The 24683-nt window shown below is 34.6% G+C and overlaps 1 protein-coding gene across 1 annotated transcript; it reads right to left on the bottom strand.

Moving 5' to 3' along the window:
* Nucleotides 1–819: 819 nt before the first annotated feature.
* LOC128203356 (von Willebrand factor A domain-containing protein 5A-like) lies at nt 820–24365 on the bottom strand. Its single transcript, XM_052904750.1, has 19 exons — nt 24298–24365; nt 22392–22594; nt 21467–21686; nt 18991–19160; nt 18451–18559; nt 18110–18214; nt 17593–17719; nt 17236–17374; nt 16459–16538; nt 15600–15714; nt 14634–14804; nt 13969–14158; nt 12985–13193; nt 10430–10462; nt 6943–6984; nt 5572–5698; nt 4685–4825; nt 4371–4504; nt 820–2556 (listed from the first exon to the last, which is right to left on the bottom strand). The coding sequence occupies exons 1-19, from the start codon at nt 24335–24337 to the stop codon at nt 2374–2376; spliced, it is 2538 nt and encodes an 845-aa protein (XP_052760710.1). The 5' UTR covers nt 24338–24365; the 3' UTR covers nt 820–2373.
* Between the last annotated feature and the right edge of the window lie 318 nt (nt 24366–24683).

Below are 24683 nucleotides of genomic sequence, written 5' to 3' on the forward strand. Positions count from 1 at the left end.
GCTATATCCCCAGCCTCGTGGGGGCATTTTTTGTAACGAAAGCCAATCAATGGTAAGGGTAGTTTCTCAGGAACATAAGAAATGCGTAAAATAAAAAAAAAGGGCAATAAATCTTTCATGGTCGAATCGCGAAAGCCCGACAATGTTTGCTGCGTTACTATATGGTCATCAATCTGTGAAAGTTTGGTATATATGGCATGAAAAACCTAAAAGGATTTGTAAAGAAACCAATTTTAAATGTAAAATAAGCAAAGGGCAATAACTCTTTCAAAAATGATCAAATCGGGAAAGCCCGACAATATGCACTGCTTCACTTTATAATCATCAATTTGTGAATGTTTGGTAGAAATCGCATGAAAAACGTAAGAGGAGATGCAAAGAAATTAATGTGGGACGGACGGACGCAAGCACTCACGCACACACGCACGCACGCACAGACGCACGGAATCGCGCCTACCATTACTATATCCACCGCCTTTTCAAGGCGGGGGATAAAAATGAAGACATCATATAAATTAGTCAGTCAAATAGTATTGATTCAGTAAACACATTATATAAAAATCTGAAACCATGAACAGACTTCAAACCATCATTTGTAAAAAAAAATTGCATTATTGACTTAAAACAGCCAGTTCACCTTAAAAAAGGTAAAATAATAAACCGAGCAATATAAAAACACAAGAATAAAGCAAGGTAATAGCATTTTTTTGAAAAACAACAACAACAGTAAACAACAGTAAAATGTTCTTTAAACGTATCAACGAAAATCAATTCGTAATTATTATACTTTATATATTAATATATTTTCATTAATCAATACAGAAATATCATCTAAGACAAGTAGATAACTAGGCACAGGTTTATTGAATTCAATGCATGAAAACTGGAATTTGAACTAATAAGTAAGTACCGAAAGCGCACGCCAATAATTATCAATTGTTGTGGGGTTTCATTAAAAAGGGAAATAACTCCATTGTTGTTAAAAGCCAGGGTTGTGAGTCTTGCAAAAAGAGAACGGATTGTTGCTGGCAACATGATTGTGTGAGTTTTAAGGTAATGGCCAAGGTAAAAGATTTTACACGCTGACGAAGACAAAGACACCGGTGCAAAGGCTATCATAATACATTGACTTTTTTCCTCAAAACAAACAAAAACATAATGAAGACAAGTATCTTAAAAACATCTATGTTCAATGAAAATTGGTTGATGAATGTGATAGTTGGAATAAGTAAGGTGTGGATAAAAAAAAATGTACAAATAGTGCAGTAAAAGTCACTGTCAAATGAAATGCCTATATGGGTACAAGGTACACAAATTGGGATTGTCATAACTGCTGTACAATAAATGCCCTGGATAAACAAATGCAAGTGGACATGGATTCAACATAATCTCGTTTAATGAATACACTAGCATTTACAGAGGATAGACATAATATTGTCTTCCAACAATGATTGTATCACCCTAATAATATACTGTTTTGAATTTCATTGAATCAGATGGTCGCTAAAACTTGTAACTTACGGTTGTTTTACTCCTCAATCTGGCGGTCATAGTAAACCTAAACAATGTAAACAAGCTCGAAGTAAACTATAAACTGTGTAATTTATTGAAAAAAAAAACAGCATGTATAAACCATAAAAAGTATAACTATAAATATTGGTAGTAATATTAGATCTTTGCTGTGAAATTCAATGGATAAAACAAAAGTCTGATCCAAAAAAGTAAGTCACTTAACACCTGCATACAGAAAGTAAGTAACATAACATTTATTTGGCATTAAAATATCAACATTCAAAGCCTTACATGTTTACATTAACAACACATAGTCGTAAAGACTTCCGGAAATGAAAGGCTCAACGGAGAAAAAAATAACACTTTTTCTTACAGTAAATTATGCTAGGAAATGGGAAGCTTTGTTAATGCTTCTTTTAGTGAGTTTATTTCATTGCATCCAGAAAACTTTCTTGTGAAGGTTAAAGAATGGCATGAAGAGTGCAATTTGTTATCGATTTCGACTACATTTACGCCGGATACTTATTACTATGGCAATTACTTAACACTACCCAAGTTGAGGACCAGGTATATTTATGTCTATTTAAGCCTTGATCACTTTGAGTCTGGCTAAAGTCTTGCTTCACACTTCACTGAAGCTTTGTTCAAAGTGAGCCTGGCTTAAGTCTAAGTATAGACGTACAGATATTGATTTATTCAATTAAACATTGTTCAAGGTAGATCTGCCTAAAGCAATTCTCAAAACTAAGAGTTCACTCTATCTAAGCCTGTTTAAGACCGAGACAGCCAAAGGTTTCGGTATTTCTTTCACTGAATTCACTTGCGTCTTGTTCCAGCTACACTTCACAGATTTTAATTCATTTAAACCTTGTGCAAGACAGAGTCAGCCACAAGTGATAGTAGTTCCTCTACTGGTTTCTCCAGGTTCTGCTGTCCGAGCCAGGCGAGAGCTTTGGTCTCGATCATCTGCCATTCCTCCTGTCGGTGGGCGTACTTACTCCGCAACCAACTCAACACTATCAGCGTCGCCAGCACATCACAGTCCTGGGAATTAATAGAGTAAACCACTTACAAGTACTATGTCAATATATTGTGTTGCATATAAGGAATAATAGGGTAAACAACTTATGTCAATGCTGAAGACAATACATGATATTAAATTTCCATAACAACTATTAGATAATCTCTTTTCAAGGACTGTTTGCAACATTGTGAACAATAACATATATACAAGAGCTGTCACAGAGACAGCGCGCTCGACTATTCCGCCGCTTTTCAGTGTAAGGATTGAGAAGTTTTGGCGAAACATGCATGGATCACTGTTAGATTAGATTTCAATGCAATACATGATGTGCTGAGATATTAACATAAATGTGGTAACATGCATTATTTTAACCAGAATTTTTAAGTGTAATAAGGGCCATTATTTGCAAAATACAGTTATCTAACTTGGTTATTCAATTTAGGTTGGGTGGTTGAATACCATTGTATAAAGTCTCAATGCAATACAACAGTATAATAAATAATAGTAGCATAATAAATGGGCAAACATTATAGAATATGAAAGATAGAGTTATCTTACTTGATTTAATAAGAAGGTTAAATGGTTGGGAGCCTGTGTGTAAAGTTTCAATGCATTACATGATGTATTCGCTTAGATATTGACTTAAAAGTGGTTACATGCAATACCATAACCAGAATTTCTAAGTCTAATAATAAAAGGCAATTATTTTGCATGAAATGCAAACTAGAGTTATCTAACTTCATTAATGTAGTAGCTTGGATGGTTGAGTACCGTTGTATAAAGTCTCAATGCAATACCTCAAGTAGTTGCTGAGATATTAACCTATGTGTGCTTACATGCAAAACCTTAACCAGAATTTCTTAGTCGAATAATAAAGGGCAATTATTTGCATTATATGCAAACTAGAGTAATCTAACTTGGTTAATTAAGCAGGTTGGATGGTTGAGTACCATTGTATCAAGACTCAATGCAATACCTCAAGTAGTTGCTGAGATATTAACCAATGTTTGCTTGCACGCAAAACCTTAACCAAAATTTCTTAGTCGAATAAAAAGGGCAATTATTTGCATTAAATGCAAACTAGAGTTATCTAATTAGGTTAATTTAGTAGGTTGGATGGTAGAGTACCATTGCATCAAGTCTCAATGCAATACCTTAAGCAGTTGCTGAAATATTAACCTATGTGTGCTTTCACGCAAAACCTTAACCAAAATTTCTAAGACAAATAATAAAGGCCTATTATTCGCATTAAATGCAAACTATAGTTATCTAACTTGGCTAATTAAGTAGGTTGGATGATTGAGTACCATTGTATCAAGTCTGAATGCAATACCTCAAATAGTTGCTGAGATATTAACCTATGTGTGCTTGCACGCAAAATCTTAATCAGAATTTCTAAGTCAAATAATAGAGACCTATTATTGACATTGAATGCAGACTAGAGTTATCTAACTTGGTTAATTAAGTAGGTTGGATGGTTGAGTACCATTGTATAAAGTCTCAATGCAATACCTCAAGTAGTTGCTGAGATATTTACCTATGTGTGCTTGCACGCAAAACCTTAACCAACGCGTGACGCCGACGCCGACGCTTGGGTGAGTAATATAGCTCTCCTTATTCTTCGAATAGTCGAGCTAAAAATCGAATATTATGCAAACAAGCTGAAAAACATAAGCAACGAAATAATTAAGTACTAGTATGTTAAACGACGTAATGTAAAAATACAATGAGCTTTGTCAGATGTATATCAAGTCATTAGTTTTTTAGTTTTAAATTTTGCGTGTCTGGCCGATTTCCGCCTCCTTTTTATCAGACATGTCTATTCGATGGGTACCTTAATAATGTCTGTAGATTTTAGCAGATCTTCCGGGATTTGCAGCAAATTGGCAAGCTGTGTTGTGTTTGACCAGTTCCCACCAAGTTTCTGTAAGGTGATCACGTTCATCATTACCTCATCTGATGATACAGCTGCAATCAATAGTATATTGAATAATAAAAAGATATCAATGCAAAGGTTCGACTATTATTTAATATGTTAGTATTATTTTTACGAAACCTTTATTTTAAGCCAAAGACCCAAATCAAGATATTCATCAAAAATACATTATTTTTTTTTAAAATAAATAGTGAAAACCAGAAATATAATACCTGAAGAAGACTTTCGCAACCTGTTATCATTGCTATCGTCAACATCATCTTCTCTATCTGTTCCAAGTTTATGTGGTTCTTCTTCTAATTTCTCATTATCGTCTTCTTCAAAATCCATTTCTTCTGGTTTAGATCTTTTCTCTGCAAGAAGGTTGGTTGTTAGTCTAATCACTATAGAATTATGGTCAAACAGCATTTCGATCAGGTACGGGTTGGTTTGAGGATTATAATTGATTCCCAACAAATAGATACAAATTTTTAGTCTTTTTCTATTATTCTACAGCTTGTATCAAAAAAGGAAATTTGAACGAAAACATGCCAAAAACACTTAAATCTAGAAAAAACACAAGTATTTAGGTATTAGTTTACACTAATATTTCCTAAGTAAGATTGAATTCTGATTTAAATTAAAAATATTTTAAAACATCAAAAAGTAAACACTTGTTTTTCACATTTACTTTCTAATACCCATGAAAATAAATTACAGGGAGGAAAATTGTTTAGTTTCCATGTAAAATAGCAATAGATTCACATTGAGCAACATCATTTATATTTCACAGTGACTTTGCCATGAATGAATCTTTATTTTGGGTGTTGACAAGCTAAAATATATAGCAATTTTACCATGAAACAAACAACTAGTTTTCTAATAGTCTGATTGTATCGAAATGATGTTTAATTGACATCTTATTGGAAATAACTCAACTTTAGGCTTAATGATGTCATACTGGAACTGTCAGTAAAACTTGGTCAACAATGAAATCATTCTAAAACATTCACTGTTTCAAATGGTGAGTATATTATGTTTTAATCGATAGTTATTTTCCAATAAACTACATTAACAGCATGAAATAAAACTTCAACTGAACATTGAATAACGTGCTTACTCTTTTTTCTTGAAAAGAAGGGCACCATGTTTTTCAACTTGTTGAGACCACAACTCAAGCCAAGGCTTTTGTTTTTCTTTGCACTTCTTGCTCCACCACCACCATAAGTCATCCTCGATCGTAATCGCTGAAATATAAGGCACTAGGAAAATATTAACTATATAAGTACAGTCATCATGTTTTAACAGCTCTTATGAAGTATTTTGAGAAACTGTTTGATATTTAGCACTAATTTATTGACATTTGACTGTACAACTAGTTCCATCATATTGTAATTGTAATTGAAATCCTGTGATGTTAATGATAGAAGTTTCCAAACGACATTAAAATATAAAAGGTGTTGGTGCCTTATGGCTTTACACCCACGAGTTATCCCTACCATTTTCCGAGTGCCCCAAACTATAAAACAATTATAATCGGTGTAATAGATTGCAAGCACCATGTAGTATATACCAGGGTTGTTGAACTTTCTTTGCCTCTTCTGGAACAGTCAACTATTGTATATATTTGCACTATAATTTATTATGCCACCATCAAACTTCATGTAATTTAACCCCTTACATTCATCAAGGGCATAACTCACAAAAACTGTAATGTGTCATTAATCTACTGTCTGACTGTATGACATTTGTTTTTTAAGTATTCTTTCAAGTCATTATTTTATTAAGGAGAATATATGAGTCAATGTGCTTTCATTGCATGTCAACTACCTATTTTCTGTCAATACACATTGTCTATCCATTGTGTGAAATTCAATCCGCCTACATCAATTTTGTCAAATTGTGATACTGTTGTTTTTTTAATAAATCAATGTGACATAATGCAGGGAGTATCACTAAAAACTCCCAGGACAAGACACCAGATACCATAAAACTTTATTCTTTGACTATTTCCTAAAAGCATTATGAGTACATTATAAATTTAAAACGCTTTATAAACGCCGTATTATCATTTTGACAGAAAAATCATAAAACACTCCCGCAAAATGTTATTTATCACTAAAACCTTGTATTTTTAACATATTAATAAGTATTTTTTTACAAAAGAACACACATTATAAGATACACAATGAATTGTAAAATAAGTTAGGAAAGAATATCAATTATATTTCATAAGGTTACTATATTTTTAAATAGGTAACTCGCAAGTTAAACTAATATGTATCTTAATGTAACAGAACTATTTTGTTTGTAATGAACCTTAGTTAAATGAGTCAAGATAAGTGTAATTAAGATATATTGCAAAGTGACTTGTTAAACTATAAGTGACAATTCCTATATGAGAACAGCAAGATTTGCTTTTGTAAATGGTGCAGGAACATAAAACACTGCAAAATGTAATGTACAATTTCATAGAATGATGTATACATACCTTTTGAGGTGTAACTTTCATAGCGCAGCCTCGCATCAGGTCCTGGAAGTGGGAAGGAAACAATCATTATCACTATTAAAACTTTATTCATATACTTGCAGTACAGCCTCACATATTAAGCTTCTGATAGGTAATAAATAACATCTGTTAACACAAACAACAGTGTCAACCATACCATTAAAGTTAGATTTAACCAAATAAAAGTATGAAAAACATGGAAGCCAACATTCATCAAAAGAAATAACTCCACAATTATTTCACCCAAAACTAATGCCTAAAAGTTTTTAAAGAGCATGTGCAAGAAAATAAGCACTCAAGGTTACACAAAGATCGGCCTTAATATATTTTTCAGAACCAACCTAATAGCTAACTTGTAGAACCTTCTTTCAGAGATGTCTTAAATATGATACCAGTGGCTCCCTTTCCTATGCGCTCGGTATTAAAAAGGTAGTACTGGGAGAATGGTGTCCATAGTACTGGTTAACTTAATGAAAGATGTATTCCATGTATCGGTGCTTTACACTGACACGTTCAACAAGAGCTGTCACGGAAACAAAACTCGACTTTTCCGATGATTTTAAGTTTAAAGATTGCAAGGTGTTGGTGAAACTTGCATGAATCACTGTAAAATTAAATAAAATGCAAAACATTAACCAGTAAAAAATATAGGGGCAAAATTTGCGTTATATGCTAGATGGAGTTATGTTACTTGATTAATAAGGAAGGTTTGATGGTTGGAAGAACTTGTATAAATATTTATTTGAAAAACTACAGAAACAAGTCCTGTAGTTGAAAGATTAAACATAAGCCCCGTTTAATGACACAAAGTTAACGCCAATGACATAGAACACAAAGACAAACAATCACAAACCAGAAACATGGAACAACAACAAAAATCTCCACAAACAACACACTACATATATAATATATAAAACTAGGGGTGTTTATCAAGTCTCAATGCAATAAATGATTTACTTGTTGAGATATTGACTTAAATGTGGTGACATGCAGCACCTTAACCAGAATTTTTGGTCAAATAATTAAGGGCCATTACCTGCATTATAATTATGCAAGTAACAGTTATCTAACTTGGTTATTTAAGTAGGTTGGATGGTTGTATAAAGTCTAAATGCAATACATCACTTATTTGCTGAGATAATAACCTATATGTGCTTAGACGCAAAACCTTAAACAAAAGTGCTATGTTAAATAATAAAGGGCAATTATTTGCATTATATTTTCGATAACGTTATCTTATTTTATTTATAAAGAAGGTTGGAAAGTTGGGAACACCTGTCTAAAGTTTTAATGCAAATCATGATATATTTGCTGAGATATTGACTTAAATGTGGCTACATTCAAAACTTATTTTGGTTACTTAAGTAGATTGGAGTGTTTAGTACCGTTGTATAAAGTCTGAATGCAATACATCGAGTAGTGCTGAGATATTTAACTATGTGTGCTTTCATGCAAAACTTTAACCAGAAATTTTAAGTCAAATAATAAAGGCCCATAATTTGCATTATTTTCAAAATAGTGTTCTCTAACTAACTTCATTAAGCAGTTTAGATAGTTGGGAACACTTATCTTAAGTTCTAATGCAATACATGATGTAATTGCTGAGATAATGAATTGAAGGTGTTTACAAGAAAAATCTTAACCAACGAGTGAAAAAACGCCGATGCTAGGTTGAGTAGTATAGCTCCCCTTATTATTCAAATAATCAAGCAAAAAAGTGGCCTAACAAAGGGCTAATGTACCGCTACCGGATCTTTTGTATATTCATCCTGTCATTCTGTTTCTTCAAGTCTTTAAAGATCTGTATTTGACTGGGAATTGAAGTCATTTCAGTCACCTTATGGCATTTAAACACAATTTAAGTTGGGGTGGTATCATGTCACCGTTAAACCATATTGCAGCCAATACGAGCAAGCAGACCATGATCAACTCAAATAAAAAATAAATAATAGCATGTTTAGTGTTTTTACTAATTATGTATCATACGTACAAAGTAGAATTACATGGATTATAATCACTAGCCTTGACAGTCAACAAAACACTCAAGTCAAAAAGCAACTAAATGCAACATTTTTCACTTCAGTCAAGTTCATTATGTGAAGAATCACCAAATTGATTTCGACTGCAAAATATACTGAAATGATAAACCAAGATTTTCTTTTTTTAAGATATTTCAATGTTGATATATTATTTAAATTAACGATGTATGCATGATTCAGCTGTTGAATAAAATCAACATGTAAGTACTTGTTATAGTGTTTAATATTGTATATATATATACTGCGTTCATTGTAACAGCATATAAAAAGATTAATGCATTTTTTGTATCCAAATTATTTAAGCCAGTGGTTGTGTTTGCAGTAAAATTGAATACAAATCAATCAAATTAAGAAACACCTTGTTAATATGAATTCAAATAAAATATGTGTGGCAAATTCTAATTTTAACATATTAGATATGGGAAATTGCAAAGAAACAAGAGCTGTCACATTATGTGACAAAATGCCCCCGAATGTGACATTGACCTATGAACAAGGTCAGTACATGAAAAGTTGATCTAGCCTTTACATGTCAAATACATATGGCAAGTTATTTTAATTTGCCTCTGAACATAACAAGTACCACCCATATTTGGCAACCTACACTCTTATAACCTTATATTCAGCATTCCATTTTGAATAAACACTAAGTGTATCTTTCACCTTAGAGGTAGGGACATTGGTCTTGCACGCGAAACGTCGCCTTGGTATGTCGAACACATGTGGCAAGTTATGTTAAAATATGTCCATACAAGAAAAAGTTACAGCCCGGACACGACAACCTATACTTTATGTCCTTATATGCAGCACTACATTGTGAATAAACACCTAAGTGATACCTTGACATTAGAGGTAAGGACACGGGTCTTGCAAGCGACACGTCGTCTTGGTATGTCAAACACATGTGGCAAGTTATTTTAAAATCTGTCCATACAAGGGAAAGTTACAGCCCTGACCCGTCAACCTATATTCTATGTCCTTATATGCAGCACTCCATTGTGAATAAACACTTAGTGTGACATTGACCTTAGAGGTAGGAACACGGGTCTTGCACGCGACACATCGTCTTGGTATGTGAAACACATGTTGCAAGTTATTTTAAAATCTGTCCATACAGAAAGTTACAGCCCGGACACAAGTTATTGAGCCGGACACACGGACGGACTGACGGACGGACGGACGGTGCGATTTTAATATGCCCACATTCGGGGACATAAAAATAGTTTAACACCTAATTGAAAGGTTTTTGCAATATGTCAATGACTATTTTGACTGCATATAATATTATAAAAATTGCAGTATTTTTTCTTCACAGAATGGCTTGGCTTATAATATACTGTAATCTAGAATGCAAATAGTTGCTCTTAGAAACTGTTTGCAAAAAATCAGCAAATGAACACACTTTATGCGGGATAAACATGTTAACTTACCTCGTTAACCCCATCACAATCATCTTCACCATACTGAAAGGAACAAAGTTCAAAATATTGTTACTCACATATTACTTCATGTGTTTTACTGAGTCCACAACAGTAACCCTTTGGTCAGTATGCGAAATTCATATACTAACATATACTGAAAATCTTATTCGCTCTTAATATATTACACAATGGAATAAAATTTTAATGTCGAAACACATATGGATTCTGAAAACAAATATTAAAAGAGTTATGTAACAGTTTCTGACATTTTCTCGTTTGTTTTATTAACATCAAATATCTCTATTCAGCATAGAGAATAAGTTAATACAATTAACATTTCAGATATATAATAGCACTGTTGATACGTTCAGGTGATGACAAATCAACTAATGCCTCGGGTGACATTCTGCTCTCGGGTTGACTATATCAATGTCTCTCATGCTGCCGTATGATATTTATATCCTGTTTTCACTTTTGGAACATTCGATTAAAACCGCATCAATATTCAAACGCAACTTATTTACATGGTGACCTAAAATCAAAAGCATACTGTATCTTCTTATCAAAATAAACAAGTACATATTAACTTTGTCAACGTGTTTAGACATCTACATTTTTTACTGATTGGCCGAATACCTCAATCAAATGGCTTCCACTTTCATAACAGCCCATTACCGCTTTATAAAATTGCAGACAAAGACCTGATGAGACCGGAGACCGGGACCGGGAAATAGTAGGCCTTAATTGGTATTGGGATAAGTATAGGGATAAGTATGAAATTGAGCTCGTTTTAAATTCATTGTTAAATGTAAATGCAAAGGAATTTCATATTTACACAATGAACAAAATCACGTATTTTAATTTTAGATAAACAATATACAGATGGATGGACTATTTCATATTTCTTTTTTACAGAATACAGAAACAAAGCTGTTCCTGAGTTTAAGTTTTATCACCATTAAACCAATAAAGACATCTTAATAAACATCCTCCTACGAATTAGGGCATGGATGGAAACCCATGGGCCAGGTATGATTTGGTGAATACCTGGGTACAATATAAGTACCAAGCACCCTTTCAATACAGTAATAAATCATTTTATACAGCAATAAAAAAGAACAAAAAACGCCGCAATGCGACAAAACCAGGTTTTCAATAATTGACAGAAGAACCTCAGCCTGTGTCTGTTTTTCTATTTTTAGTAACAGTGATCTTGACCATTGGGACCCAAAAACGCAATCACATGAAAGGTATCCATAAACACTTCCTTTATACCAAGTTGGATCAAAATATGTCAACCCTAACTAAAGTTATTAAGTTTCAACCGTTTTTCTATTTTTAGTAAAGTAAACTTGGCCTTGACTCTAGGGACCCCAAACGCAATCCTGTGAAATGTATCCATCTTCCTATAGACCAAGTTTAATCGAGATATGTGAACCCTGACTAATTCAGTTTCAACCATTCTTCTATTTTTAGTAACGCTGACCTTGATTATTAAATTATTCAGTTGCATAGGTGGGTTTGACGCCGCCCGTCCGCCCGCCTGAACAACGACGTTCGTCATTCTAATAACCAGGTTACACTTTGTGAAAACCTGGTTAATTAAGTCACATTCCTTTTAAAAAATATTCCATGTATTTAGCTTAATTGGAGAGAGCCAGCATTTCTTTTCATCTTACAAACAATAAAACAAGAACCAGACGAGGGCCTGTGCTCAACTGACATGAACGTTTTGCCATTAAACAGGGTTTATGTTTAAAGTTTTGGCTACTGAGCTTGTTTCATTAGTTTGTCGTAAAGATATTGGTTATATATTTCCTAATGGGCAAGAAATACAACTGAAATTCACAACTTCCTATACTTGTGTTTCAGATAAAGGGGAAAAGCTACTACAGTAATACACAACTCTTGGTAAAAAGTTGTCTCCCTTAGAAATTTCTGCAGCATTTCAAGGGCCATAATCCAGTCATTCATTATCCAGAATCAGGCTGACTTGAAAGGAACCAAGCTCTCGTGGATATCTAACTGCTGTACACATTTGATTATAAGACCGTTTCGCGTTCACTAGCAATTTTTTACGGACGACGGACACATCGTATAAGCTCTTCTGACTTTTGGGTCAAAGAGCTTAACACTACAGTTGACGAAATGGCACCTGATTCACTACAAGTGTGTACTGTTTTTCCATCATAAATCAAAAGCAAAGTTATGAAGACCCAAACTAACAAATTCATCATTACAATACCTATGGGCTATAGAGAACATAAGACAAGATTTAAACTAGGATGACTTAATAACTCCCAGACTATCGTTGTTCTTTAGTCTACAAAGAGTCATAGCTCGACCATTATCAAGTGTTATAAGCTTAATAAATGTTTGTATTGACACTTGTAATATGTATGCCAAGTTTCATGTAAATGACAATGACTATCAAACTATCACAATAGCTCGGCATTAAGGTATTTTTTTTACGAGGAAATCATTCCAAAACATATGAGAAACATATGGGTGGAGGGATTTGAAGCAAATATTTGAGACTAAATTTTAAATCTTAAAAAGCTTACCATCTCCATGCCTTTCAAGAACTCCTCGCTGGTTGTGGGGACTGTACATCGCCTGGTCTTCAGTTCACCTTTGACCTTCTCACCCTCTGTATCCACGGCAACAAATGACGTGAACTTTGACACAATGTTACCATGGCGACTCACACCTACGATCTTCTTCCTTATTTCTTCAACCTTATCAATATTTATTTTTGGATTGTAGTAATCACCTGTTTTAAAAGAAAATGTTTACAAAAATGAGGAGGTTTCGCATGTTCATTTTTTATTATCTATTTTGATAACCCTAGGATCATTATGATAGTAAATACTATAACATCTGATTCTATAACCTATTCAATTGTAGTAATTTTCGTTAACCCAAAACCAAATTTGGAGATTACTGTTGGAACAAGAGCTGTCACAGAGACAGCGCGCTCGACTATTCCGCCGCTTTTCGGTGTATGGATTGAAAAGTTTTGGCAAAACATGCATGGATCACTGTTGGATTCGACTTCAATGCAATACATTATGTGCTGAGATATTTACATAAATTGAATTGGAAAATATTTGAGGTGGTACGCAAACTTGAATGTAAATTCTAAGTCGAAAAAGGGGCATAATTCTGTCAAAATGCTCGATACAGTGACCTCCTCCTGTGTACAGGTTTTGGACATGATGGTGAACAAGCGTGCGAAGTTTCAAAGCCAGATGTCAATGGACTTTGAAAATATTTGAGGTGGTACGCAAACTTTAACATGAATTCTAAGTCGAAAAATGGGCATAATTTTGTCAAAATGCTTGATACAGTGATCTCCTCCTGTGTACAGGCTATAACATAAGTGGTTACGCCAACGCCGACACTCGGGTGACTAGGATAGCTCTCCTTATCTTTCGAAAAGTCGAGCTAAAAACTAAACTATTAAGGCTAAACAGTTATTATAATAATGATCAGATAGAATGCAAACATTGTTTGAAAACAAATTAACTTCAAATGCTTTATTTTACCGTTCATCTGGTTACACAAAGCTGCTTCCTCGTCCTGTAGTAGCTTGATCTGAGTCTTGGTTGCTAGGCGATGGACGGGGGCAGACACGCTTGAGTTGTCATCCTCTGATAGGGTGAACATAAGGTCAAAGGTCACAGGGTTGTTGCTTTGTTGACCTTTCAAGGTTAGCTTGCTGGTGGCGTAGATTGTCTGTGAATTTATAACAACATTGAAGCATTGGACAATATTGGTAAATCAACAAGATAAATCTTAAAGGAGTGAGACACTCGAAAGTTGTTTTCTATGCATGTAAAACATTTTAAATTAGCAATTACTAATAAAAGATTAACATCCAACAAGAATATACCATAATACAGAGTATATCAAAATGTGACAACAGTATACATGCATGCATTTCAAAATTCTTAAATATACTTAAGTGTAAAACTTTTACCACCTTAATACTTTAGAAGAAACCCCAATTTGTCACTGGGTTCCATTAAAATAGAGCATGCTGTTTGTCTGAAGAAAATATTATGCTTCATTGGTGTAATGTCAACAGATTTTTATAACAACCAAAAAGGTGACAGATTTATATATTGCCTCATAAAATGCAAATATTATGTTTATGAGATCTAACAGAAGTGCTGAAAAACAAAACTAAGGAAACAACAGCTTTACTGACATCCAGATCTACCCCTTGTAGCATGGCAAAGAATGTTAGCCTCTGCCCCACAGTCAGCATAACAGGGCAATCTGTTGGTATGGAAACCGGAGTCACCCCTGGTGGCAGGTCCCATGTCAGCTCTATATTCGTTAGTGGCGGCTGCATGGCACACTTCAGCAGGGATACAACCTGGACAAACGATTTTAAGAGAAATAAATGATCTCACAATTGGTATTTAACGTTTAAAGTAGGTTAACCTGTGTGTTATATTGTTGTTGTTTTTTGTTTTAGTTAAGGAAATGTGGTGGTACAATGTATACAGACAGGGATTCCAAATGTATGTACTAATGATAATATAATGATTCATTCATCTTTTCTTCTAAAAAAACAATGCAATGTAAATGCTTCAAATAACAACTGAGCCATGCGGACCGAAGCCTCATGCGGTTGTTGTTGTTTTTTTCTGTCAAGATAGGGGCGTGACTTAAGTTGAACATTTATTAAAGATAAAGTTATTGGCATTGGTACACATGTGCACTTGGCATACATAATCTGCTTACACAGTTTCATGTTATTATCTTGAATGTGGATTAAGATGAGGTCAAGTTTATTTATTTTTTTTGTTAGAGAGATTTAAACTAAAAGGGCATTTCTTGACAGTCAATAAAGCAATAGTTATGGGCCTTTTTTATCATGTTCGTATTGTCATTAGTAAGACACGTGTACAAAGTAGCATGTGAATATCTAAAAAAATAATTATGACAAAGTTAAAGAGTTCGCATAACTTAAAAAACTATAAAATCGTTTATATAGATAATTATTAACACCAAGTTCCGAGTCTAGATCTTAATCTTGCTTATCATATCTGGCAACTAGTATACAAAGCTTCATTTCATTATCTTCAACAGTTTTTGAATATTGTTCCTGAACATAACACAGGACCAAGTCAAATATACTTGAAAACAGACAAGCTGAAACTCTCACCTTTGGTTGAATGCGTTCATCATCAGCAATAAATTCTGCGAGGCCATTCCCAGCACGCACCACGCCATTCACTAAGAAAGTAGACACCCCACTACCTACTCCTAGGGCAAACACTCTAGAAAAGAAAAAAAAGTTAGGTTACTTTCCAGAATGGAAAATTTGTCTGTTTTTCTCACTTTCCTGGTTTATGACTTATACGTGTTAGGGATGCAAACGAATTTTCGAATGTTCCATCGAACATTTGGTATTTGAATGTCTAAAAAGAGTATTTGATGTTCTTTTCTTAAATAAATAAAACCATTAACCTTTTGCATACAACTGTGCTGTTGTGTATAAAGTTTGTCTTGTTTATCAACGACTGGCCCCTAAAGCCATAGGCGTGAACCGTACGAGTGACACTATACACGCGTCATATGTAAATTGGGTACAATTTGTCGGATACTATATTATTTACAATAACTGTATTAGGCAAGTGGCATCAAACGAATTTCAACTAGTTTTGATTATTTTTTTCGATCGAAAAAATAACCGATTATTCGAATATCAATTTTGCCATTCGTTTGCACCTCTACTTATAACCGACATGAAAGAACCACCAACAAAGTAACATGAAAGAACCATCAAAACAGTGATTTAAGAACCTTTGGGTGTCCTCATCTACAATGTAGCTCCAAACAAGAAATAGAATCTACATTTTATCATAACCAGACAAGATAATCCCCCTTGCTGGTATCATCAGGTATGATATCTTAGATGAAAAGCCTTTAAACCACAAACCAACATAAGCCTGGTTGATGTCTTAAAACTTAAAAACTACCACCCTATTTTATCCTTGACAGCAGATATGTGTCAAGCTAACCTGGTATCCCCCGAGTGCTTCCTAATCAGCAAAATCACCGGTTGACTGTTACGCACATTCCCATCTGTCAGCAGAAACACCTGAAAGAACCAAAATGAGGTTTGTCTGCGTTACAAGCAAAAATACGCAATATGATTATGTCTTGTGTTGATAAAATCAGCAATGTTCTTTGAGTTTGTAGGTAAAGTTACTTAAATTTTGTTTATTTACGTTCCTTATAACAATGTGAACACAAATTGGTGTAAACTACAATAGGCACTTTAAACCATGTAAATCAACGCTCAGCCATCGGGTTAACAACTCTATATCACTTTATAAGTATGTTTAATATTCAGAAACCATTTGGAACATACAAAGTTGATATGTTCAAAATGGTTGTTGTTGTTATACTTTCTTCATGTGGATATATTCTAATTGCTTAAATATCCCCCACCCCCATATCTGCCCATCCCCAACAGCTGTAAAAACTACACCTGATTTATGTTCCTTGATTGTTGTGGAACTTCCTACTTGAGAAAAACAATCTAGAGAGTTGACTATCTGTGTTTTTGTTGTTGTTTTTTCACCTTGAGTACATACTGGACAAAGGGGCTTGTAAATATTTGTGCGCCTCATATCTGTCCCCAACTAGCTACAAAAAAACTACACTTCACTTACGTTCCTTGGTTGTTGTTGTAATTTCACCTTGAAGAAAAACTGGACATATATAGGGGCTTGTACATATCCGTGCGCCTCATATCTACCCCCATCTAGCCTCAACAACTACACATCACTTACGTTCCTTGGTTGTTGTTGTACTTTCTCTTTGAGGACATATTCTAGTGGCTTGTATATCTCTGTGCCACCCATGTCTGCACCCATCTTGGCCTGGACCTGCAGGGCTTCATCAAGAGTCTCCTCACTGTACTCCTTGCTCCTATTTTAAAATGGAATGAATTTATTGTGGCATTCATGTCACTTACAAATTATCTAAATAAAATTGAGCATCGGATACGCATGATAAACCTTATGTTGTATTTTAGCATTTTAAATTTCAGATAAAACATCTTTAGTTTTGAAGTGATGTTTAAAAAGATGTTTCTAACATGCTGCCTGTTGAACAGTTTTTTATCATTTGAAATGTTTTCCACTTACTTGTCAAAGAGACATTTGTAGTTTGATCCAAAGCTAACCACATTAAAGTAGCAACCAGCCGGCAAACTTTTCAGGAAGAGAAGCAACGCCTCCTTTGCATTCTTTATTCTGTTACCTTTCATACTTCCTGTAAATATATTTGAAGCTCAATAAGCTGGATGTGGCATTAATACTAGTATTACAAAATTGACTTTTTCAAAAATATCAACTCTCATGTACAATATTTAAATAACCAGTAAGAAAGAAGAGTGTAACAAAACAAACACGCAGTTGTTTAATAAAAAGGGGCATTATTTGACAATTGTTAAATCAGGTGTATTGGCCTTGTAACACATGTGCATATTGTCTGCGATAACAAACGTATTTATCTTGAATGATTTTTGTACTTAAAGCCAATTTTAAAGCTTTGGCACCTTCACACTGACAATGACATCAACGATATCACAATACAAACACCTTTTCTTGGTAAATTCATGGACAAACAGAGAAATTAAAAAAAAAATATACACTTGATTACCTGATCTATCGATGATAAAGACATATTCTCCACTTGTTGCCATGGCAACCTCCTTGAGGTCGGGATGGAAACTCACCATTAGCATGTCTTCCTTCAGTAGACCCTCTGAAATGATTGACAACCATTGTTTTGTGGCAATGAGTCATAGTTGAACAGGTTATCTACATTTATATTTTTATTCAAGAGTTAATAGTGAAACTTCTAAAACATTATATATAGTTTGCATCACAAAATATTTCCAAAGGCAGTAAAAAAAGATTAAAAGTTAAAAGACTTATAAAATACTAACTTCAAACATTTCCATGTCAATTTAAGAAACAATAATAGTTTTTAAAATTCACCTTTTCCCGGGTTTCCATTTTCCAGGATAACCTGTGGAGCGAAGGACTCGGCATATTCCACCAGCAGATAAAGATCATGGTCAAATTTAAACTCCTCCCCAATCTCAAACTGAAAATATAGCGGCAGCAGCCTAGTGGTTTAGGTGTCCACATCTCACCAAAGAGGCTGTGGGTACGAATCCCACCAGGGGTACATTTCCTTGGCCTTTCAAAAATGACCCCAGCACTAGGGTCTACCCAGGAAACGGACATTTGAGTGACTCATATCATATTATAGTTGTCTTTTATTTATCAACTCAGAAGCAATGCCACAATGCTTCAATATTTAATCTTTTGAAAGTGTCTTTTTCAAAGATTTAATTCACAGTATACATTTTAATGGAATACAAGTTTAATGGACAGGAACATAAAACTGTTATAAACGTATATCATTTTAGCACAACAATAACAAAATTTTACAGTGACATTAAAATTGTACTTGTTAGGGGGAGACGTTAACAAATGAAAGCACAGCTTATTTCATCCATAATGCACACAAACCTGAGCCAATTTCCCGCCTGACTCTAACTTGACATCCAGTGAGATTTTGTCAGAAGAAACAGCCTTTATCATATGGTATCCTTCTATTGTGACAATCATCTTGAAATTATATGTCACTGACTTGGGTGGTACATAGTCAGCTCCCTCTGCGGCAACGCTCGAACCAGCTTCTAAATTGTGTGAACAAATTTAAGCTATCAAGACGAACATTGAGCTTTTACCATATGATATATAAATATTACAAATAACCAATATGCAATAAGTCAAATGATCAGTACATTTAGTCGGCAAACATCAAGATATCTTTTCTCAAAATCGCTTTGCATAAAAAATTCAATCATCTAACATTTTGCCAGGATGAAAACTACAATTCATTGCATTCAGAAACAAGGGGTCAATATTGCCCTCTATCGTCCATCTGCGTATCTTGAGAAACTGGGGAAGCAAGGAAGTCATTGGTTACCAGAAAGTCATTGGTTGACAAAATGTGGTTGCTAAGGAAGTAAGTGATTGCTAAGGCGACCAATGTTGCTAGGGAATGATATATTTAATAAAAAAGCAAGCCACTGTCAGAAGTCACTAAGAAAAAATGTTAATGCTAAGGCAGTTGATGGTTGCTAAGGAGGTCTATGGTTGTTTAGGGAAGAGATGGTCGCGAGTAAAACTGCTGAAGTCACTGCTAAAAAAATCATAGGTCACTTTGAATAAAAATTGTTGCCATGGTGGTTTGTGGTTGCTAGAAATTTCGAAAGTTGAAACAAAAAATAAAAAAATATGGTTGCTACAGAAATCAATTATTTGAAGCAAGTTGGTAAAGGACTCAAATATCAGTTTTCGAAAAAGTAAAGAGATTGTTAAATATTTCCCTTATTTAAGTCAATGAAAAATGACTCTCAGTGCAGGAAATATTGACCCCAGTATTATGATTACAAGGCAGTCCAAAGGACGGCTATATTCCCCGCCGATGTAGTATATTGTAGTATATTTTGTTTTTCTCCCAACCTGACTGATACGTTGAATCTGACCAAAACTGTACAGAACCACTGGTCAAGAGTGGGAATATAGGAAATACAAGTTGTTTGATCGGTAACCTAAATATTCTTGGATATATGGTCACTGCACATCATCTCAATGAGGACAACATTTATTCTAAGTTATATGGTAATCCATCAATGCATAAGTAAGTTATATCGCGGACACGAGCATGTGTACTATGACCTTTAAATGTCTCGTTTGACCTTGACCGTTGAGGTATGGACCAGGGTCAAGGTCACTGCACATCATCTCAATGAGGACAACATTTGTACCAAGTAATATGGTAATCCAACAATGCATAATTAAGTTATATCGCGGACACGAGTATGTGTACTCTGACCTTTAAATGTCTCGTGTGACCTTGACCTTTAAGGTATTGAACCGGGTCAAGGTCACTGCACATCGTCTCGATGAGGACAACATTTGTACCAAGTAATATGGCAATCCATCAATGCATAATTAAGTTATAACGCGGACACGAGCATGTGTACTCTGACTTTTAAATGGCTCGTGTGACCTTGACCTTTAAGGTATGGACCCGGGTCAAGGTCACTGCACATCGTCTCAATGAGAACAACATTTGTACCAAGTAATATGGTAATCCATCAATGCATTAGTAAGTTAAAGCCCGGACACGAAATGTTACGGACAGACAGACGGACAGCCGGACGAACTGACAGACGAACGAAGTGCATTCCTATAATCCCCTCCCACCTCCGAAATCATTTCGATAGACAACCGTTAGGCAAGGGAGTAGGGGAGAGTGAACCTCAGATTTACCTCGTCAAACACTTTGGTTCAGCATGCTATGGGTTGTATACCTTAGCTTTATCTGGACGGTAGCTAGGTTAAGCACTGTAAGGAGTGTACACCTCAGATTTACCTTGACAGTATATGAAGCTTTGGTTCGGCATAGTTGTGATTGTAAACCGTAGTGTGGGTTCAGCACGCAATGTTGCGCTAACCTCAAATTAATATGGACAGTAGCATAGGTACAGCACCATAGGGAGTGGAAATTTCAGGTTTATACCAGGACAGTAGTATGGGTTCAGCATGGTAGGGAGTGAAAACCTCATCTTTACATGGACATTAGCGAAGGTTCAGCACCATGGGGAGAGGTAGCCTCAGCTTTACGTGGAGAGTAGTGTGGGTCCAACACGATGTAGAAAGAATACCTCAGCTTTACCAGAACAATTTATTTGCATGGTGGAGAATGAAAACCTCAGCTTTACCTGGACAGTTGTATCCATGCAGATTGGTGGGGAGTGCGGGCCTCAGATTTACCTGGACAGAAGTGTTGGTCCAACACAAGGAGGCGAAATTATATCAGCCTTACCATGACAGTAGCGTGGGTTCAGCACTGTATGTAGTGTAAACCTCACTCTTACCTGGACAGTAGCGTGTGTTAATCACGATGGGGGAGTGTACACCTCAGCTTTACCTGGACAGAAGCGTGGGTTCAGCACTGTAGGTAGTGTAAACCTCACTCTTCCATCCTCCTCCTGTGGCAGCTCATTCACGTATGACAGCTTCAGTTCTGCTTCATTGCCCGCGGGCAGATTACCAAGCATGCATTGGAAAGTGTCGCTGCTTTGTGTATCTTCTTTAAGCAACATGGCTGCCATCCCACTCTGCTTAGCATCTTCATATGTTAGAATAGCCTGTAGATATGACCATTCAACTAAGCAATTTGTATTACATATAGTACTTTGTATTTGCATAGCACCAACAAACTCTTTTTTATAACATTTTTGTTTAGGACCCTTTAGTGCAGATTTATGTCTTAAGATCCACCTCAACAGAATGTTGGAAAAAAGGACCAGTAGCATAATAGACAAGTACCAAAAAGCTCAAGTCAGTAATGTATACTTTTTTATATTGTGTATCGATGTAAAAATGTACGGTTACGGAAAGGGTACATGTACATGTACCTTAAACTTACCTATAAATGTTAACATACATGAAGCATAGTCATAGCTTTATGCATTGATCATTATTAAATATATATATATATATATGCTAAAACTTAACTGTCAAACATTACAAGCATAGTAGTATCTGTAGACATTTAAAATATTACACTTACTAGTATATGAAACTGAAGTTGGCAAGACACAAAACTAAAAATACGTCCAAACTCCAAATTATACATCAAAAGCTGTTTAGAAATGTAAAATGTTTTTAATTGTTTTCTGATTGTATAGATGTACATAATGCTAAAATACATGAAGTATAGCATTTTTAACACAACATATAAGCTGAAATAAGCAGAACACCAAAAATCATTTAGAACTCCAAATATAGTATTCATTAGATAAAAGGCCTGCATCCTACCTCTTCATTGTCGCTTATATAATAATACTTACGTGTTCCTTTTCCTGTATCTCAGCAACAATTCGACGTCCATCAATCGTGGCCTCAAACTGGTATACGGCGCTTCTGTCATCTACAGGGAACGTGAACATTGCCTCGACTGGGTCATCCTCGCTGTTGTAATACCCCAGACTGGTTACCACCTCGGCCAGGTAGCCCTTGATTTTCACATTCACGTCAATGAATTTCAGTGGAACTAAAATGACGGTTGAGCTTTATGCAAGTTACCATGTTGAGAAGGAATCGCACACATAAGTTAAACGATCAAAAAGAAGCTAAGTTAAGTTATAATCAAATGCGCAATGCAGGTAGTGTCTTTAAACATACTGTAGAAGGAGTTAAATTATCCTTTGGTAGCCCTTGATTATTACATTCACGTCAATGGATTTCAGTGGAATTGAAGAAATGGTTGACCTTTAGTAGGTATGAAAGGCAAAAAAAGTAATACTATAGTCAAATGCTTAATGCATGTAGTTTTTTTAAGTATACTGTTTATAGAATAAGTTAAACCATCCTTTGGGTATTGTGTCAATAATAATATGTCTTTTGTATTGTGTGAAATCTACATTTCCGTGAATTTTGTATAATGGTATGGTTTTTTTTAAAAGAAAAGCCCATTTTGGGTGATATGGATTTTAATAATAATAAGAGAGTAAGAGTGCGTTTATTTTTGGACTTGACATAACGAAAAACATGTACATTAGTGTTTTAAACCATTTTGTGAATGGGGTCAGGGCCCAAAGACTTGATAAATTAGCGACAAAATGCCCTAAATTCTAAATTTACCATAATATATTTTAAAGAAAGCAAGAAATTGTAGGATATTAAAAATGTATTTAAACATTTTTATAAAAGTCGACTTTTTAAAAGTTAAAATAAAAGAAGTAAACAGTTTTGAATTAGACAGGTGGCATTCAGTAGGTGTCCTTGATAAGGCTTACCTACTCGGTTTTTATTTACATCATTGCAATAGTAATATATATGCTTAAATGTTTTTCTATTATAAATAACCATATATAGCACAAACAGAAAATAAAACATATCTCCTTATCACACTGTGTATTCAGTTACGTACAACTCAGTATGTTTAAGAATACATTTTGTAATCTACTTATTCAGTTTCGATTCTATAATCAGTGATTAAAATGGCTCGTCCGACTATTTTCGATGATCGATTATGAATTTAAATTAGTTCGATTTACAATCCCTTATAAGATTCATGTTACATTACATTTTGTCCTGAATTTGGTTTGACCATTAAAGAAAATGGGGTGTTCGTGTGTGTGTATGATGGTGGGCATAGGATGGGTCCTATTCACATAACTGCTGTCTGTACATTAGATGTGTCATTTTGAGTTTTTACTCAGCTAGATTTTGCCCAATGTGAAGATAACTGTATAATTTTTAAACACAAATTGACTCAAAATCCACTATTCTAATTTAAAAAGAAAATCCCACCCTTAACAAGTCAATCTGTCTACTAGTACAGGTATGTTTAAATGACGTATTATTCTTTTTAGAAATGAAATCCAGGAGACATTTCATTGTTTGAAATAAACTATGGTAAATATACTGTTTATGGCATTTTATTGCTACTTTCCACAGTTGTAAGGGCCCACGGCCTTTTCACAAACAAGATGGGAAAAGTACTTATGTACATGTTTTTCTTATTATATCAGTTTCAAAATACACATGTCAAGCATTGCTCATCAATTGCAAAAGTACTGAAACACTGAAATTCATACAAATACGGTCCTTTAAATCAACTATTATCATGATCCCGCTATATCAAACCCTATGACATGAAAATATAGCGGAACTTTCGTTATGACATATTTCAAGTGTCCAAAAATCATCCGATTTCTTACCTCAAATTCTAACATGTGAACAATATAGTACCTGGAGTCCCTATGTCTGTTGATAGTCCAAACGAATTCATTTTAATTTCCAGTATGGATTTTTCGGCTGACTTGTCATCAAATGTGAGTTTTGGTAAATTTATGCTATTTGTTTACCTCGTTACTTCCTTAATCTTATAATCTCGAAGAAACAAAACATTTGGCGCAATAAAATGAGATTTATCGATGCAATAAAATGCGATGTATTGATTATATTGTAAGAGATAATATAAGGTTTAAATGAACCAACTTTGAGGTAGAGGAAAGATATTAGACATAGTGAAGTCAATGTATAAAAAAGTTAGATCAAGAGTTAGATATAAAAATCAGTTAAGTGATAATTTGTTATGTATTCTTATTGTTAGACAGGGATAATCTTTGTCTCAG

Source organism: Mya arenaria, chromosome 2 (assembly GCF_026914265.1).
Source record: "Mya arenaria isolate MELC-2E11 chromosome 2, ASM2691426v1".
In the NCBI taxonomy this organism is placed as follows: Eukaryota; Metazoa; Mollusca; class Bivalvia; order Myida; family Myidae; genus Mya; species Mya arenaria.

Bases quoted from the DNA above. Each gene is read 5' to 3' on its own strand.
- LOC128203356 (XM_052904750.1), bottom strand. From the start codon at position 24,337: ATGAATTCGTTTGGACTATCAACAGACATAGGGACTCCAG. The intron at 19,161-21,466 runs GTAAAGCTGAGG...CACACAATTTAG, and splicing joins GAACCCACGCTTCTGTCCAG to AAGCTGGTTCGAGCGTTGCC. The intron at 17,375-17,592 runs GTAAGTGGAAAA...ATTTTAAAATAG, and splicing joins TACAAATGTCTCTTTGACAA to GAGCAAGGAGTACAGTGAGG.